The sequence below is a fragment of the Solanum stenotomum genome, chromosome 6 (genome assembly GCF_019186545.1).
Source record: "Solanum stenotomum isolate F172 chromosome 6, ASM1918654v1, whole genome shotgun sequence".
Taxonomy (NCBI): Eukaryota; Viridiplantae; Streptophyta; class Magnoliopsida; order Solanales; family Solanaceae; genus Solanum; species Solanum stenotomum.
Window position 1 is genome coordinate 55,762,501 of NC_064287.1, and position 19,277 is coordinate 55,781,777.

Below are 19,277 nucleotides of genomic sequence, written 5' to 3' on the forward strand. Positions count from 1 at the left end.
TTAATTTATTTCTTAATTTAAAAACTTGTTAACTTCATCGTCTCACATGTTATTTTAAGATCACAAATTAAATATCATACAAAAATATACAGTGACACAAAGATTTTGATTTATTTTAGACCGTAAATTTTAAAAATCTTTATTTTTTCCTTAAGCTCCATGTCAAATCAAATAATATCACATAAATTGAAATATAGAGAAAAAATTATATATTAAATAAGTAGTTATCTGTTTATGTCGGAGGTTATTGATTCTAACAAATATAAAAAGTGACCAACCTCATTTATTTGTCGTTTGAAAGTCTATTGTAAACAACATTTTTACCTCCCAAGAAAGGTAATACTAGCTAAGCTAAATTAGTTCAATGTAAACATCATTTTAAATTTATAAAAAATAATAATAATTCATCTTCGATGTGAAGATATTATTTGTATAATGTAAAAGACTTATATTAAATAATTAGTTACTTTAGTTAAACTCATACCTGTTTATGTCGAGGGTTACTTATTTCAACAAATATAAAAATTGACCAACCTCAATCATTTATCGTTCGAAAGTCTATGGAAAACAATATTTTTACCTCCCAAAAAAGGTAATACTACTTACGTTAAAATAGCAAAGATAAAATTACGTATAATAAATTTCTTGACTATATTGGGAAAAGATGAAGCCCAAAACAAAAACAAAAAAAAACAAAAATATAAAAAGTATAGTGTACTTCTTCAAGTAATAACTCAACCCATAAATTACCAAAAAAATGCTTTCCCACATTTCAGCTTCCCTTTCTCACACCTCTTCTTCCACCACCGCTTTCTTCCTCTCTTCCACCGCTAAATTTCTCCGACCCAGATGCTCTTTTTGCCCTAAACCCCCTTTTCAGTTCCCAATTCATCAAAAACGACACCGTTTTGTGTTTTCTCAGAGCACAGCAGCTTCAATGGACTCTGCTGCTACTGTTGATTCAGTTGCTGATGATTTAAAGAAACAAAGCTTAGAAGTAGTTGAAATTAAGCTTAAATTGAAACTTGAAGAGCTTAATTGGGATAACTCTTTTGTTCGTGAACTACCTGGTGACCCCAGAAGTGATAGTATTCCAAGAGAGGTTTGTGTTCTAATTCTCAAAGATTTTGTATTCAAGATTGAATTTTTATTTGATTTGAATGTATAAGGTGTTTTTTTTATTGGGGATATCACTCTTTATGGTGTTAAAGTAATTGATTTGACTTATATATTATAGGCATAATAGATAAATAGACACTCAAACTTGGCTTCCAAATTTTATGGTCCACGTCAGCATCGGGTGTACACGAGATATAGTAAAGACGAGTTGGAGTATTTGGTTGCTAGTTGAAATCTAGTTGAGGTGTCTAGATGTACACTCTTAAAGTTGGAGTGCTTGCTTGCTAGATGAGACTAAGTTTGAGTGTTTGTTTATGTGTTATGCCTATATTGTATTAGTGATAGTGAGAGAAGATACTAAAATCTTGGTCGAAAAGTTAATTTGACAGAGAAGATGTCTCAAAAGCTCAAATTTTAAGTAGTAATGCATATTCAAGATTGGATTTTTGTTTGAAGACATGAGAAACTGGTTGGAATATCTTGAGCTACTCCCTCCATCCGTGTGAGCTGGTTCACATTGCCTGTCCCAATCCCGGTAAAGGAGGAGGGTTGCCGATGGTCAGTCGGAAGCAACCTCTCTACCCATAAAGGTTGGGGTAAGGCTGCATACATTTTACCCTCCCCAGACCCCACTTGTGGGATTACATTCATCCTATTTGTGTGATTGTGTTTGCCGAATATGAGGTTAAATTGTTAATTAGACTTATATATTGTATTAGTGGTAGTGGAAGAAAATATTAAGGTAATCATTGAAAAGTCAGTTGAATTAATCATATCAAAATAAATTTTTTGAATAGCTTAATGAAATTGAATTCTGGAAAGTTGTGCAAGAATGGTGTCAAATATCTTAAAGTCCAATAAATATAACTGTAATGTATATTAGAACAGAAGTACTACATTAGTGAGAGCTTGGGAGAAAATATTGAAGTAATGGTTAAAATGTAATTTTGGTACAGAAGGCTTCACATTGAAGTTTAAAACTTGGTAAGTGTAAATGTATAATGAATTTGAATTACTTAAGTTGTCAGCGTGTAGAAATGGGATTATGTCAAATATTCTAGATGTCTCAAGTCTCAACATGGTAAGAGTGCCGTATATATTGGGCTGGAGGGAATATTGTTTATTCATAACTAGCTAACAAGTTAGGTTTATAATAGATATACTCGTGTTGATGTGCCATAGAAGTTATTCCTTGATTGCAAAAAATGTGGAAAATAGTTGTTACCTATGTGATAAGCAATGCAGTTTGCATTGAGTTTGACATGTCAGTAACTGAAGATAGAATCCTTTTGCAAGTCATTATCTGTTCAAACATTGTGTTTGTAGGTGTTGCATGCTTGCTACACGAAAGTGTTACCCTCTGTACCGGTCAATAACCCTCAGCTTGTAGCATGGTCAGAATCAGTTGCAGAGTTACTTGAATTAGATCCTAGAGAGTGAGTTTTTAAAAGCTTGAGATGTTATGGCAATGCTAATTGTGGCTTGATGAAATTGTCATAGACTTCCTTTAATTTTTCAGATTTGAGAGGCCTGATTTTCCCCTTATTTTCTCGGGGGCATCACCATTGGTGGGAGCGTAAGTTTCTTGAAGCTTGTCGACTTTTTCTTTGAAATTTTAGTAATGAAACAACATCTAAGGTTGGAGTTGATTTCGCAGGATACCTTATGCCCAAAATTATGGAGGACATCAGTTTGGCATGTGGGCCGGGCAGTTAGGGGATGGTAGAGCAATAACTCTTGGAGAAATTTTGAATTCAAAGTCACAAAGGTGGGAGCTGCAGCTTAAGGGTGCTGGGAAGACCCCATATAGTCGTTTTGCTGATGGTCTTGCAGTGCTTCGTAGTAGCATCCGAGAATTCCTTTGTAGTGAAGCAATGCACGGTCTTGGAATCCCAACAACACGAGCACTTTGTCTAGTGACGACAGGAAAAGATGTCATGAGGGATATGTTTTATGAGTATGTTCCTCAGCGACAATTTTTTATGCTGTTTGATAAGTTGCATAAATCAGCAAGAAATCATCTTGCTAGCCTTGAATTGTATTTCGTGTTCTCTTCATCATGTGTATCATCTTTGCCTTCAAATCTTCTATGCCTTTGGAAGAATGAAACTGTGAGGAGTTTGATGAAGTTGATGAGAAGCTTCCTATAGACTTCTTTATGGGGAGGTTTGGAGTCTGCATAGTAATTCATGTCTTCGAATTATACTCCACATAATTGTTACTTTGTTCATTCTAGTGCATTTTCTTTTCCACTATTGATTATGGTCTTCTGTCTCATGCAGTGGAAATCCCAAAGATGAACCTGGTGCAATTGTCTGCAGAGTTGCCCAGTCGTTTCTGCGTTTTGGTTCTTATCAACTGCATGCCTCTAGAGGAAAAAAGGATTTTGAGATCGTCCGTGCTTTGGCAGACTATGCCATTAGACATCACTTCCCCCATTTGGAGAATATGACTAGGAGTGAAAGCATATCATCTAACACAGGCGAGGAAGACAATTCAGCTGTGGATTTAACTTCAAACAAGTATGCAGGTAAATATAAAGGTTATCTTGAAGATAATGTGGGGATTCCCTTGCCTATGAAAAATTTAATCTCCTTATAAAGACTGCATATAGAGTGCGCAAGGAGAGTAATGGCAGTTGTTCATTGAGGACTAATCAGTGTCTCAGACTTCTCAATTTTTGGCGATACTCTTAATCATAGTCAAATACTCCCTCCATTTCAATTTGTTTGTCTTACTTTTCTTTTTAGTCCATTTAATAAAGAATGTTTCTTTCCTTTTTTGGCGTAACTCTAAATTTTTTACTTTCCACATGTCATGTTTAAGACCACAAGATTTAGAAAGAATATAAGTGCACCAGTCCATGTATACTTTTGACAATTTGCTTCCCTACATCCAATTGATTTGGGTGCATTATTTCAGCATGGGCAGTGGAAGTTGCCGAGAGGACTGCGTCCATGATTGCCAGGTGGCAGGATGTTGGTTTCACACATGGAGTCATGAACACTGATAACATGAGCGTGTTAGGACTCACTATTGACTATGGTCCCTTTGGCTTTTTAGATTCTTTTGATCCCAGTTACACACCAAATACCACTGATCTTCCTGGCAGAAGATATTGTTTTGCAAATCAGCCAGATGTAGGTTTATGGAATATTGCGCAGTTTACCTCTGCTCTATCTACTGCTGAGTTGCTTAGTGATAAAGAGGCAGATTATGCCATGGAAAGGTATCTTTAGATACTTGCATTTGGCCATTTGCTCAAATGTTATGTCTCTGTGATAGCTCGATTATTTTTCTGTTTTGCTGTTCTTGATGTTTATCTGATGACTTCTTTAGATATGGTAACAAATTCATGGATGATTATCAAGATATCATGACCAGGAAACTTGGTTTGGCGAAGTACAATAAAAAGTTGATTGGTGAACTACTCAAGAATATGGTCTCCGATACAGTGGATTACACAAATTTCTTTCGATCTCTATCAAACATCAAAGCTGATCCTGCAATTCCAGAGGACCAATTATTGATTCCTCTTAAAGATGTTCTCTTAGATATTGGTATGGAACGCAGGGAAGCCTGGACAAGCTGGATAAAGTCATATATACAAGAGGTATGTGACAGTGAATTTCCTTGTTCAAATAATACAATGCCGCCGCCTCAATCCCAGGGGTCGGAATGAAGCATGTAATGTGTTTGGAATTAGTTTAGCTTCTTGAGCTCAATATTGCAGTGAGTAGGGTAATATAAGGTCGGGTAACATAAGGTCCTTTGAAATTGGCCTTTGTCCTGGAACTGCCCATAGTTGAATTGTTATTCACTTCAATAATAAGCTGTTATGATTTTGTTCTTTGAACTGTTGTCAAATGTTCTTTTAGGATAGCTAGTTGCTCACCTTGTTTGTTCCTTAGACACCAGTAATGGTAGGTGGTAATGGATAGCAGTTTCCATCCATGGGAAGATTTTCAAATTCATCCCCTCCCCTGCCTTATTCTTCAAGGTTTCCATCTTTCCAGTCCCCTCTTCCCTGGGCCTAAAAAAGCAAGAAGAAAGACATAAAGGAAATAACAGATAGTAGACGTAAGCAATGGGTGAGAAGTAGTTGTGACACCGTTCTTGTATGGCATTGAATGTGACTCTTATATTCTCATCAATTGAAATGGCTTGTCATGTTAGCATCCTGCTTCTTCCTCTTTTGTGTCTAACACCTTGTGCTCAGTTTGTGCTGTGGCAGAGACATCCTTCTACAAGAGGTGTCAGATGACTTATATGTAGATAATAGTGTGGTCGCCCATTAGGTGGGAGAGGGAGGGGGCTTGCCCCATATCCTTTTTCTCCTTATTAGTAGTAATATTTAGTAATCACATAGTTTCTTATTCTTCATGTGTGTCTACTATTTGTTGCTTCATTTTGCTTTATATCTTGATATTTGTTGTCATTTTTTTCTGCTTGCAACCCTTCCATGAATAACTTCCCTTTTAAGCCGAGGATCTATCGGAAACCTGTTTACCCCACAAAGGTAGGGTAAGGTCTGCATACATCTCACCCTCCCTAGACCCCACTTGTGGGATTACATTGGGTATGTTGTTGTTGTTGTATGTAAGTTGTGTTTTTTCTTAAAAAGATAGTATCTATATATAAGGCTGGTACAACTTGAAAAACAATGTTTAGAGTAAACATCAATTTGAAGCAGGAAGCGAAGCCTTGTAACTTACACAACTTGACGTTAACTCATTTGCAAATTGAATAGTTGAGTTGTGATAATAGACAGACATTGCTTGCGTAAAATCCTGCTTACACCATTGTTTTATGCGGTTGTTTTGTGTGGACTCTTCTCTGGAAATCATCAAGTTCCATTCTTGTATGTGAGGTACTTATGGTGTCACTTTTCTACCTCTTGCAGCTCTCTACAACTGGTGTATTAGATGAGGAGAGGAAAGTTTCAATGAATTCAGTAAATCCAAAGTACATCGTCAGAAACTATCTATGCCAGAATGCCATTGATGCAGCAGAACAAGGCGATTTTGGGGAGGTTCGGCAGTTATTGAAGGTTATGCAATGTCCATTTGATGAACAACCTGGCATGGAGAAATATGCATGCTTGCCTCCAGCTTGGGCTCATCGTCCGGGTGTATGCATGCTTTCTTGTTCCTCATAAGGTTTCGGGGCGTATGCTTATGCTTTCTTGTTCCTCATAAGATTTCCACTATGTAATACAAGAGTTTCACTTGTATATATATAATAGAAATCAGTTCTTCGTTCTTGCAGTAATGTGTAAAAAGTACATTAACAATTGTATTGTAAGAAGAAGATTCAGCTCGATTCGCTGCAAAAGAGAAAGATCTCCTGGTAACATTTTCACACGTTATTGCATTTGGAGAAAAACTTTTTTTGCAGGTTCTTTGCCTCGTTGGAGCTCATTTGTTACGGAAGTCTTTATGTAACATTTGATAATCAAACAATATTATTTTCTCTTGATTTTCTGAGCAGAACCAACCTTTTTTCTTAGTTCCGGAAAAAATAGCAATAAAAAACACTATATATAAATACAAGATTATATTCAAGTGTGCGTGATGTGTATTAGGAGTACGCCAGGAGTTTGAATTATGTCATAGAAACCCATCGTACATCATTTTTTTCTCTATATGCTCACATTGATACATTATACCCTATGTATCTTATCATTATCTTGCTGACTTTGATTCATATTTCCACTCTACAACAAACAGGTCCTTGCTTATTGAAATCCAAAGCTTTCAACTATTGTCCCGTGATTTACGCAGAAAAAAAATGAGACGTAGTATCCTTGAGGTTTGGAAAATGGGCACTGTGAACTCGAGCTAACGATGATTGAAGGCAGAAATTGGACAGAGATGTGAAAAGGTGTATGGGCTGATGACAGAAAGATAGGCGTGACTGGAGTTTGGATTTCATCTGGTATTACATCTCATGGATTATCATTCAATGTGGATCCAGATTTATGATTCTTTAACCATATTGTGCCTTATGGAATTGCAAATAAAGATGTTACATCGTTGACAAATGAAGCAGATATAGAGTTTCCTGCTGAAGAAGTAATCCAACAACTGTTGATTTGTTGTTTGTGAGAATATTTGGGTACAATGATGTAACTTTTAAGAATGATCTGTAATTTGATAAGCAAATACTTGAATGCAATGTGTTCTCTTAGATATAATTGATGTGTGGACTTTTCCTACTTAGAGGCGTTCTGGCAAAACCAGGAATTTCGTTAAAGATGTTCCAGATTTGATACATATGTATAAAAGTAATATTTGATCTATATACCCAACTTTCCACCATTGTAAGTAATAACTTTGCCCTTGTGTTCAAGAGAATCCAAACATCTATTGCAGGTTTAACGTCTGGCTAATACACTATCCAACTTGTTTCACACTCTTCTGGCATACGCTGCAGGAGTAAATATATCCATCGCCTATGCCTACGTGTTGAATCCCACATCATTCACTTAGGAATGGACTGGCCTTCAACTTTCTTATATGGTCTTGCACAATCTTCTCATCACAAGCTAGCTTTTGGGGTGCAAGCCTGAATCGACCCTACTGGTTTCACAATGAAAAGATTTCGAAGTCTGAAGGATGATATGACTGATCCAACAGTTTATAGAAGTACAATTGCTAGTTTTCTATATTTGACCGCAACAAGACCTGATCTCATGTCCACGACAAGTCTTCTGTCGAGGTTTATGCATGCTATAAGTCAAAGTTCATCTTGGTGTAGCTAAACGGACATTGAAGTTATATCAAGGGAACTGTTGATTATGGTATTTGGTTTTAAAACGAAGAGCAAGGGCAATTGATGGGTTATTCAGATAGTGATTGGGTAGGAAGCGTTGATGATATGAAAAGCACTTGTTGATATGCTTATACACTTGGTTCAGGCATGTTCTCATGAAATTCAAAAAAGCAAGAGGTGGTAATTCAATCTTCTGCAGAAGCAGAATACGTACATCACCCCGCTGCTGGTGCAACTAATCAGGCTCTAAGATTCTAAGTGATCTGGAGCAAAATCCCAGTGAAGCTACTGTCATTAAGGTTGACAACAGGTTAGCAATATCTATAGCCAAAAATCCATTGCAACATGGGACATAGAAATCATATAAATGTGAAATTTCAAGCTAGGGGGCAAGCAGAGAAGGATGACGAAGTTAAACATTATAGTTTTTTCTCTGAAGTTCCAAATGCTAACATATTGAAGCAATATTTGACCTATAAACACGGTACAATTATTCAGCGAAGGGTACAATTATTCAGCGAAGGGTGTTTGACAGATCACCTTCGACACGAAAAACCAAACAATCGATCATATATATATATATATATATATATATATATACATCTTCAAGTGGTAACCTGAATACACTAGTTTTATAAGCATTTCTTCAATTTTCCTCATGTATATCTTCAGCAGGTAAGCTCTTCTATCTTTTCTGGAAGTTGAAAACCTTAATAGCCAAAGCAAATGTGACGGCAAAAACAACAGCATATGCAACAGTCACAACTGCAGCTACTTCAATAAAATCATGCTTGAACCCGAAGTAACGCCTAAGGAATTGTTGGGCTGTTTCATCACTATCAGTAATTTTGTTTTGGAGGTCTCCGAATTGTGATGCAACCAAACCATACAATGTCCAGGCAACAGGATCAGCCCAATAGTACCATCTCCACCATATGGGCATACTCTGGTTATTTAAAAGAAAAAACAATGAAAACATGTCATCATTTTCAAGCTCCAAAATTGATTTTCATGTGAACAAAATGGAAGTGTTTCAAGAACTTACAGGTCGTGGAACAATGAATCCTGAGAAGAGATTCCACATTCCATATCCGGAGACAGAGATAATTTGCGCAACATGTTGATTTGGGGTAATGGCAACGCTCATCATACCATAGAAGGTGAAGTACAAGAGAGTGAAGAACATTATGAACAAGTACCAAAAGAACTTGCTCACTGTCCATTCAAATCCAATCATAGCATAGACAATAACACCAAAGGAAACAGCTTGCACAAAGACATACGGTATTTCAATGAAAGTCTGCAGATTAGAGTTATTTAGACTTTTTAAACCGGAGATTGGCTTGTAAGAAGTTAAATCATCTGCTTACTTGTCCAAAGGCATAGGGGATGGCAGAATACAATCCAGCAGCTCTTTCTCTGTAATATACGGTACGCTCAATGGCTACAACAGGCAACACTGATGATGCATTTTGAAAACCAAGGAAGAAAACAGGAGTATACATTGATCCCAAAGCGTTAAACAGGTCTTGTTTCTTACCCCTATAACACACAGAAATAAGCTTTTAGCATTAAAAATTAAAAGTATTTTCCAGACTATATGAGTACTTCTTTCGTCATATGTTTAGGGACTTACACTTTACTACCAAGATCCCAGAACATTGTCCCAATGGCCAAGGCGATGAAGATTGTAAAGATATATCTGACTGCAGTATAAGCAGGATTACGCCAGTATGACCAATGTTGCTTCCAAAGGCAAGCCATACATTGGATCCAAAATGGTTGTGCGTATTGATTGTCGAAATGCAGGTCTTTTGTACCAGGGCGAGGCACGCTAAGTTCACTAATCAATGTTTTATTCCTCCTATAAAGGTCTGATTTCTTGTATAAATCAGTAAAATCAACCCCCAACATCGTTTCCTGAGCCAAATTTGTGACTTCTAACATCCAAGTTGCTGGATTGTAGCCATCGTGTATTTTACTTACCCCAGGAATTGACTGAATACAAGAAGAATTAGTTTTGTTATTCGATCGTATTAACTTGAAAAATGGGAGGCTCATTTATCTGCTTAGACAACTTACCTCAAAGTATCTGATCAAATGGCAAGAATGGTGACCCAATGGACCAACATATATCTCTTTTCCTCCTCGTTTCATTAGAAATAGCTGCAAAGAGTGGTCTGTATATTAGTATTTGTACAAATATGTCACCTTGACCTATATCAACCCCAAAAGCTAACTCTTGACGGGAGGATTGTCCAAGTCCATATAAGCAGATCACTAGTCCATTCCCCAACCAATGTGAGACTTTTACCCACTCTAACACCCCCTTCAGTCCCAAGCCCAACTAGAGTGTGGACCGTGATCCCAAACGGGGATGGACTTGGCTCTGATACTATGTAAAGATATCAAAAGAGAAAGAAGACACATTTATTAAATTCACCTCATCAAAGGCTTCAAAAATGTCGATACTAGGTTGATGGATGGTACAAACAACGGTTCTTCCTGTGTCAACTGTGTTCCTAATAGTTCTCATAACAATTGCAGCAGCTCTTGCATCCAACCCCGAAGTTGGTTCATCCATGAAAATGATAGAGGGGTTTGCCACTAGTTCCACTGCAATGGTCAACCTTTTGCGTTGCTCGGTTGAGAGACCGTTGACTCCTGGCAGACCAACCAACGCTGACCTTAATGGTGTAAGTTCCACAAGTTCCATAACTTCATCAACAAACATCTGCACAAGGATATTAAATAGGAAATGTCATATGATTTCCACATTAACTGCATTTAACTGATATTCAAAAGGAGCCAACCTTTCTGGTCTTTTCATCAACATCAGAAGGTAAACGCAACCAAGCTGAGTATACTAATGACTCATAAACTGTAACATAAGGTGAATGGATATCATTCTGTTCACAGTATCCAGATATACGTGCAAATGTTTCTTGCTTCTTCGGATAGCCAGATATCTTGATACTACCCTCAATATATCCTCCTGTTTTTCGTCCGGCCAATACATCCATTAACGTTGTTTTTCCAGCACCACTAACTCCCATCAATGCTGTCAAAACACCAGGCCTAAAAGCTCCGCTTACACCATTCAGAAGAACCAATCTATCCTCAGTAGCACCTTGATTTTTCATTTCCTGGAAGTATCATTGGGAAGTTCAGTATCACTGGAAAGTATCATAATATTTGATCCTATAATAATTCCAGCTAGTTACCTGAGGCATGTCAACAGAGTATGTTACTTCATCGAAGGTGATGGAATGTGGTTCGAATGGAAGAACCATTCCCTTTTTCTTATTCTGGCCCTCACTAGTGGACACTTCTTTCTCAGTGCTCGTTGTTTTGGCATCATCACTGTCTTCTGATATCATACCTTGCGGCTTACCAAATGCTGTAGATAGTCAACTAAACATTCAATGTATTCACCTTTAAGGAAAAATAAATGGAAAAACTCTAAAGATACTCACGGTTGAGATAAGCGAGTGCAAGACTGTAGAAGATGTTAAAGATGATTGTGAATCCAATAAGTGCACCGACACCTATCCAGTACCAGTATGCATTTGGGAAGAACCCTCGGGATCTTACAACTGCAACTCCGAGTGAATCAGTTCCAATTGGTGCAATGTGTTTCCACCTTTTCCCATCAAATTCATTCACAAGAATTGAATTCATAGAATACATCAACGGTGAAGACCAGTAACCCCATATCCACCATTTCTTCACATCATCTACAATATTAGCAGTAGTCGGTTTTAGCAAGATAAAAGCTTCTACAACCACATAAATCAACAAATATACCTCGTGAAAGAACGAATCCACCCAATCCAAATAGTAAAAGCAGAGCAAATGTTCCATATGTATTTGCAACTCCCATGGTCCTTCCAGCAGCCCCAATGAAGCGGCACATTCCTGATGTCATCTGGTTTACTAATATGAGTAGCAAGAAATGTTTGAATAATCTGCAGAAGGAAAAAAGGAAACTGTTGAAGTTAACCTGATATTTATACTGCATCATCTTTATTTTAACCTTACCTTACAGGGCTTGGATCAAATCCGATTACATAGTAAGTGAGGAACACCGAAAGGCCAACTTCAACAAATGCTATAGGGATTTTGAGTATCCATGAGGGCATTGCATAAGCCCATGAAGGGAAAAACAGAAGGTCCCTCTGCTTATAGAAGATAGGAAGTTTGTAAATTACCAAGCCTATCTCAATCATTCCGCTAAACATAATCAGAATGACTATAAAGAAGAGGGCACCAGCATATTTTCCTCCATCTTCTATAGTATCATGGGGCATCTTAGTACGGAAAAAGAGGGTCATTGTTATGACTGCCATAATCATATTCTGCGAACAGATTTGAGGCATTAGTACTTGCAAGCAAATATGATGAGCCGGAGACGTGAAAATTTAATATTTTTATAGACAAGTGATCACCTGAATGAACTTGAAGATGTAAATAAATGAGTTCCTCTTCATTAGTAAGAGTTCTCGTTCAGTGCAGACCTTTAAGAGTTGTTTCTTCCCTATACCATACTTTTGAGTTGACAAAGCAGCAGGATGGCTTTTGCTCTTGTCATATGAAGCTGCAATCTCATCCGCGAGTTTCCTCCCAACATGGAACAATTGATATGCCTCAGCAAATTCTTTTGAGGTGATAAACCGGTAAGTTTCATCCCTCCTCACCCAATATTGCTGTTGATCTTTCTTTGAAGTCACCTGCAACAAATTTAAATTTTCACCATCAGAAGGGAAATAGATCATTGCTTGTCAACCTTATTAGTTTTGTAGTTTCTTGTAAGACATACTTCTTGCAAGAAGTCGGCCACGCCTTTTCTATCAGGACATCTGAAGCCCATGGACTCGAAGAAGCCAAGGACATCCTCTCGAGGGCCCTGATAGACAATTTTTTCATCTGATAGTAGAATAATGTCGTCAAACAAGTTGTACGTCTCCGGTGCTGGCTGCAAGAGAGATATCACAGCAGTTCCGTTCAAGATTTGCACATATTGTCTTAGAGATTTCACTATTGAGTAAGTGGTGGAACTATCCAATCCAGTTGAGATTTCATCCATGAAAAGTGCCTTCGACGGTCCAACAAGCATTTCACCGGTTGTCACGCGCTTCTTTTGTCCTCCTGAAATACCCCTTATCATTTCATCTCCCACCATAGTATCTGCACAAATATCCAGTCCTAAAAGCTGCAGTAGAATACACGAATCACTCAGTTATCAAATTTTCTTCCACCTTCTGATCGTTGGGAATTTCGAGAAAATAGTGAACATCAATTTTTGTTACCTTCAGAACATAATCTGTAACAAAAACGGCTTCTTGTCCCTCTGTTGCTAATGCCTACATTGTCACAAAATAATTATAAGCATTTGTTTTCGAGAAAGGAAATATTCTAGTTGCTTACCTTCATGAAAATATCAATATCAGGATCTGGCTTGATTTTAGCTGCTTTCTCTCTTCTTGACAGTTCAACCAACATCTCTACAAAAAAATTCCGAGAAATATCAATCGATATATCAATCTACGTTAGTTAAATTTCAACACAAAATGATTTTTATTGAACCAGAAGTTTGAAATATAACCATAACGCGAGCCAACTCCCTGGCATCTGGCAGAGAATTCCAAGGTTTCTCTCACAGTCATTTCTCCAATGTGTAAATCATACTGGCTAATATAAGCAGCTGTTCTTTGTGGCACAAATTCATTCATTTCATGTCCATTATAGGTCACTTTTCCAGTAACCTGATTTCGGAAAAACAGAAAAAAAAACAACCAAATACAAACATTTGGTTTGGAGTTTAAGTTCTATGCATTGACAGTCTATGATAAGAACATAATAATTGTTGAACTGATAAAAATGATACTAATCTTTGCAGTCAGTATATATAACTTAAATCCCTTCGATATGTAGAACTAATGGTGTTACCTTAAGGGCAGAGTCAAGCTTTCCAGCCAAAGCTAATAAAAAAGTAGTTTTCCCACAACCTGGAGGTCCTAAAAGCAAAGTCATTCTGCAAGGCTTAATGATACCACTCACATCATTAAGAATAGTGAGTTTCCTCTTTCGACTCGGTAGAATATGGAGAGAGTTCAACATATCCTATGAATCCAAAACACAAAACAAAAAAATAAGTTACAAACATCCTTTTTGTTGAAGAGAACTGAGATTCGAAATCAAGATTTTCTTTTAGATATTTTACCTCAAGAAAATTAGTGATAAAGTTGATAAATGTAGGCAAAGCTCTACTTCCTATATATGCATCTGCCTCAATAGTTAAATGCTCATATCTTACTTCTATTTCTGGCAAATCTATCCCAACTCTGTGAAAAGAAAAAAGAATTGTCAAACAACTAGTCATAGATAATCAACAGCATCACAATAACTACGTCTCAATTCTAACCAAGTCGGACTAATGACAATATGAATCATCATCGTCCATGTCGTTCCATTTAAGTCAGTCTCAATTAAATATTATAAAAACAAATTAGTCTTAGATAAACAACAGCATAACAACTACAACGTCTCAGTTTGTAAGCAAGACATTTGACTATATGAATCCTCACTATTCATGCCACTTTGTTTACATATGTCTCAGTTGCATATTAATATTTCCTTATTAATTCATTACAGAAAGAATGATACATTTTTATACCTAGAAACACCAAACTTAGCTTTTTATTCTACCTTTCGTGAGAAACTTCTGTAGCCACACAAGTGATATGACATGTTTAAGGCAGCGAGTTTCAGAAGTTCTACTGCCACATTATGACATATTTAAGACCACAAGCTTCTAACAACGTATGTATATATCTCTAACAAGTCCTAAAGACTCCTAACGAACATTGCTGATATTTAATCACAGTTAAATGGTGTCGTCTATATAGTTATTTTTCGTTCATCAAAGATGACAGAAGATATATACATCCACTTACCTGTCAATTCTTTGCCTGAGTTTCAACAAGAGCTTCTCATTATCCTCATCTGCAACTTTGACAAGCCTTTCAAGCAACTTGTTTCTTTCTTGAAAACCAATATCATGTATATCAATTTCAGCAGATGCACCTTGTGATCCAAACAAGAGACCTTTTCTCAAACGATCAAACGTTGGAAGTTTTTCAAGAGCTGCCCATTTAAGAGCCTCTTCATCATCTTCGTCTCTCGTTGAACGATTAAAAATCTCCCCATCATGGCCACTCCACCTGGAGTTATTAGTACTATTCCTCTTTGAACTTGAGCTCCCTCTCAAACTACTTCCCCTAATTATTTTTTCTCTCAAACTAGTACCTCTTGAATTAGTTGGCTCCATTTTGAACCAAACAAAGTTAGTTAAGTGTGTTGCTAAAGTTTAAAAGCTAAGGGATTATTATATAGTAGCAAGAACAAAAAGGATGGGGGCATGCAATTGAATATTATATGGTTTTAGAAAAACTAATTTTGCCCAAATTCTTTTAAATATACTTTTTCTAAAACTATTGACTAGTGCACACCTAAAGAGTAGCTAGCGGCCGGGGACTAAAAAAAAAAGGACTATTTGTCATTAACAATTTGCTAGCTGTGTTCATAGATGCTTTCAGCAGCTATCCTCTCTGCACTTGGCTATCCAGCATTTACCGTGGATACGATAACTGGAAATGTGTCCCTCCCACAATTGTACCCACATTCAAAGAAGGACCACAAGCTCGGAGCTCAACAAACAGAAAGTTCTAGCATGTTGAAAATGAGGTTAGCAGTGATATTTAATTTGGCAACTATATTCAAGCATAACACTATCAAGTATTTAATTTTTAAGAAAAATGTTTGTTTACCAATAGATCTTGATGGTAATAATTGTAATAAATAGTGATGAATAATTTAACGCGAAGTTATTTTTAACATGAAATTGAGTTTTTTACTTATATATCAAAATAAAGATTACAAATCAAATTAGAATGTCAAGGCAAAGTACTACTACAAGCCAAAAGTGTGTAACTAACTAACTATGATTTTTAGATTGGTATTTATCTAATTGATTTGGTCCGGATTTTTTCTATTACTTTTTGCTTAAAATTGAAATTTGTCCATTCTTTAAATTGAAAATCAAACCAAACAAACCGGCCTTATGTGTCATATTAAACCAAAAAAAAAAAAAAACCTAACCAAACCAAACAACGAAAAAAAAGTCTTCTCAATTGATTTGTTTTTGTTATTTGATTCGATTTTTCGATGTAACAACTCTACTTTATTGGCCATTCTGGTTATACTCCCTCTGTCCCTAATTACTTATCCACTTTTGAATTGACACACCAATTATGAAAACAATTAATGACATAGTGAGTTTACTATTTTACCCTATTAATTATGAAGTAGATGAAAAGTTCTACATTTTTCAAAGTAATTAATCATTTAATTGAGGGTATAATAGGTAAAGAAAAATTGTCCTTTCTTGATTTGTCAGAATGGACAAGTAATTAGGAACAACTATAAAAGGAAAAATGGACAAGNTTTACATTTTTCAAAGTAATTAATCATTTAATTGAGGGTATAATAAGTAAAAAAAAATTGTCCTTTCTTGTTTTGTCAGAATGGACAAGTAATTAGGAACAACTATAAAAGGAAAAATGGACAAGTAATTAAGGATAGAGGGAGAGGGAGTATATTGTAGTATATCAGCATCCAAAACCATCAATTTTTTCCAGAATGACATTACTAGGAAGTTGGAACAATAAATATTTTGCTACTGATCCTATATATTTATGTTGGGTCCAATCTATTTTATTTTATTTTATTTTTAGTTGTACTCTACATCATCTAGAGATTACAAAGTCAGAATAAACAATTAAAAATCTAGTGGGAACTCTTCTAATATCTTTTCCTTAGTCGATCAGAAACAATTCAATAAAATTGATTATTTGAAGTCAAATTTTAATAAAAGATCTTAAACTCTGTATCGTAAAGAGTTAGGCATGTCCAACTCTTATTCATATTTTGAGGAGGTTAATTAGGCACTTAGTCCTGCCACCTCAAGTTGTATCTCTTTGCGTATTATTGATTTTAGGTAAGATATTGCGTAAGTAATTTTAAAAAATTCAAATCTTTTTATTTGTTATGTATATTGATAAGAGTATTATCTTTTATTTATGTTGTTTTACTTTAATAAGATTATACAAATATCATGCCCCTAATTGATTACCACAATCATCTCTATTAAATGAAGGTTTACGTTTTGGCTATTTGTTTTCTTTAATAATGCTGTTAATAACCATTTAATTATTTTCCAACCCACAAAGTATTGTCCTTAAACGGCAACTTTTTGCCAAAAAAAAAAAAAAGATTTTTATCATTGATGTATTATTTGGATACTTATCAATTATATTAATACTGGTTTAGTATAAGTGCATTACACGTATATACATACTTAAAAGTTATAAATCATAAATTTATTGAAATAAAATGTGGACCTTTTATGCCATATTTTAGGTCATGTTATTAGATCAATTATATTTTTGTTAAATAAGCAACAATGATAAAAATTAAAAATAGGATAGAAATTAAAACTATGACCACCCTAAAATAGAGACAATCCATACAAAAAAAAATCATATGTATCACTACTTGTAAAAATTTAGGCCTCTAAAATTTTGAGGCCTAAAACATTTGATTTATAGATATACAATTAATATATCATATATCTCCACCTTCCCTAATCTATTACTATATGTACTTACTCTATTGACTTTATGTTCGATGAACTTTTTCTTTTTCTATTTGAAGTCATTTCGTTGGCGGGGTTAGGCCAGACCCCTACCTTATATGTTAATAATTATAACTAGAATCAAAATATAAATTACACGATAAACATATGTAGTCTAACATTTTCAAAAGATATTAATCACTATGTTCATCTTTACTTGTTTACTATTGACTTAGCACCTTTTTTAAGAAATAATAAATAGAATGTCAATTTAACTATTTTATATATAATAAATTCAATGTTCTAATAAATAATTATATTTAATATTCTTAAACTATAAATTATAAGTTAAATTTTTTAAATGGAACAAATAATAAGTATATCTATTTTTTAACAGTTGACATATAAAAGCGAACACAGAAAATAATTTGTGGTACTAAAAATGCTCAATTGTCAATGCCCTATATACCTAGATGATGATGGAAGGTTCTTTTGGCTAATACAAATTAAACTTGGTAACTACAAAAAAAGTACATTAACATTTACTCAATTTTTGGGATTGTTTCTTAGGTCTAATCCCAAAAATTGACATTTTTCATTTTGTCCAGGTTCAAAACCCCAAGAATTGTCTTGTCAATTTTTCAAAGTTAACCTGAATAAAATGGCACAAGTAAATATTTCACTTTTGACAAATTTTTGGGCCATATTTGACACCCTAGCGGACGATAACAAGTTGTCAAGTGGAATATTTACCCATGCACATTCAAATAATATCATATTTGGAGCGAAGATGATTTAATTGGATAAAAAACAGGAATTAAGACTTTAGTATATCAAGACAAGTTTAAAATGTTGACAAATACCCAAGAAGTTCTTGATTACACAAGGAAAATTAACAGAGGCGTATCTAAGTGGGGTCACCGGATTCACGTGAACCCATGGTCCCCTCTCGAGATCATATATAGTAGTGTTATATTTTTAAAAAAATATTGAAATATAGATGTGTGAACCCACACTTGAAGTATCACATAATGCGATTATGACTGGGTGCACCTCTCTCCGCGAGGTTAGAAATTTGAATTTTATATTTATCTTGTTTTATTTTTCTTTCTAAAATTATATAACACTTCTCTAAGTAGTAATTGGTATATGTGTGTGTGTGTGTATATATGTATATAATAATTAATTTTAAACCTATAATTTTAAAATTTTAATGGTTTTCGGTACTAAAAAACTAAATGTTGAACCGATCAAATTTATATCATAGATCAACCTTTTTATAACAGTGCACCCATCATTTCAAAATCCTGGATACGCTCTTTAAATACTAGTATAAAACTATTACAAGATAGAGGGGTAGAACCAGGAGAGGGGCCAACAATCAAATGTCAGTATCAAGACAAGTTTGGAATGTTAACAAACTCCAAAGAAGCTAGATCTGAAGTAAAATACTACTAGTTTAAAATTATTACAAGATAGAGGGTTATTAGAACCAAGAGAGGGGCGGACAATCAAAAAGTCTGTATCAAGACAAGTTTGGAGTATTAGCTGAGACACCACAAAAGCTCTCGAGAGTTGCAACAACGCCGCGTTTACCCTCTGACATATAAAATGGAAGATATTTGGAACCATCAAAGGGCTTGTAAAGCAAATGGTGATCTTCATCAACAACTTCCTCTGGTGCTTTTAT

The 19,277-nt window shown here is 35.3% G+C and overlaps 3 protein-coding genes across 3 annotated transcripts in view; 1 reads left to right on the plus strand and 2 right to left on the minus strand.

The window, feature by feature from the left end:
* Nucleotides 1-712: 712 nt before the first annotated feature.
* On the plus strand, nt 713-6,424 carry LOC125866578 (uncharacterized). The gene is made up of 8 exons (XM_049546850.1): nt 713-1,102; nt 2,446-2,555; nt 2,639-2,695; nt 2,777-3,076; nt 3,402-3,649; nt 4,042-4,348; nt 4,459-4,732; nt 6,023-6,424. Exons 1-8 carry the CDS (start codon nt 758-760, stop codon nt 6,275-6,277), a joined length of 1,896 nt encoding a protein of 631 aa, XP_049402807.1. The 5' UTR covers nt 713-757; the 3' UTR covers nt 6,278-6,424.
* Nucleotides 6,425-8,484: 2,060 nt separating this feature from the next.
* Nucleotides 8,485-15,293, minus strand: LOC125866571 (pleiotropic drug resistance protein 1-like). Its single transcript, XM_049546841.1, has 19 exons — nt 14,850-15,293; nt 14,117-14,237; nt 13,843-14,016; nt 13,499-13,658; nt 13,321-13,397; nt 13,203-13,256; nt 12,713-13,105; nt 12,342-12,623; nt 11,935-12,251; nt 11,701-11,861; nt 11,370-11,630; nt 11,118-11,293; nt 10,707-11,039; nt 10,337-10,627; nt 9,976-10,059; nt 9,530-9,891; nt 9,264-9,435; nt 8,939-9,193; nt 8,485-8,839 (listed from the first exon to the last, which is right to left on the minus strand). The coding sequence occupies exons 1-19, from the start codon at nt 15,221-15,223 to the stop codon at nt 8,579-8,581; spliced, it is 4,308 nt and encodes a 1,435-aa protein (XP_049402798.1). The 5' UTR covers nt 15,224-15,293; the 3' UTR covers nt 8,485-8,578.
* Nucleotides 8,485-19,277, minus strand: part of LOC125866572 (pleiotropic drug resistance protein 1-like) — a 25,305-nt gene continuing 14,512 nt past the window's right edge. Inside the window, exon 20 of the mRNA XM_049546842.1 lies at nt 8,485-8,602. Coding sequence (XP_049402799.1) covers nt 8,579-8,602 — 24 coding nt within the window. The 3' untranslated portion in view covers nt 8,485-8,578. The remainder of the gene's footprint in view (nt 8,603-19,277) is intronic.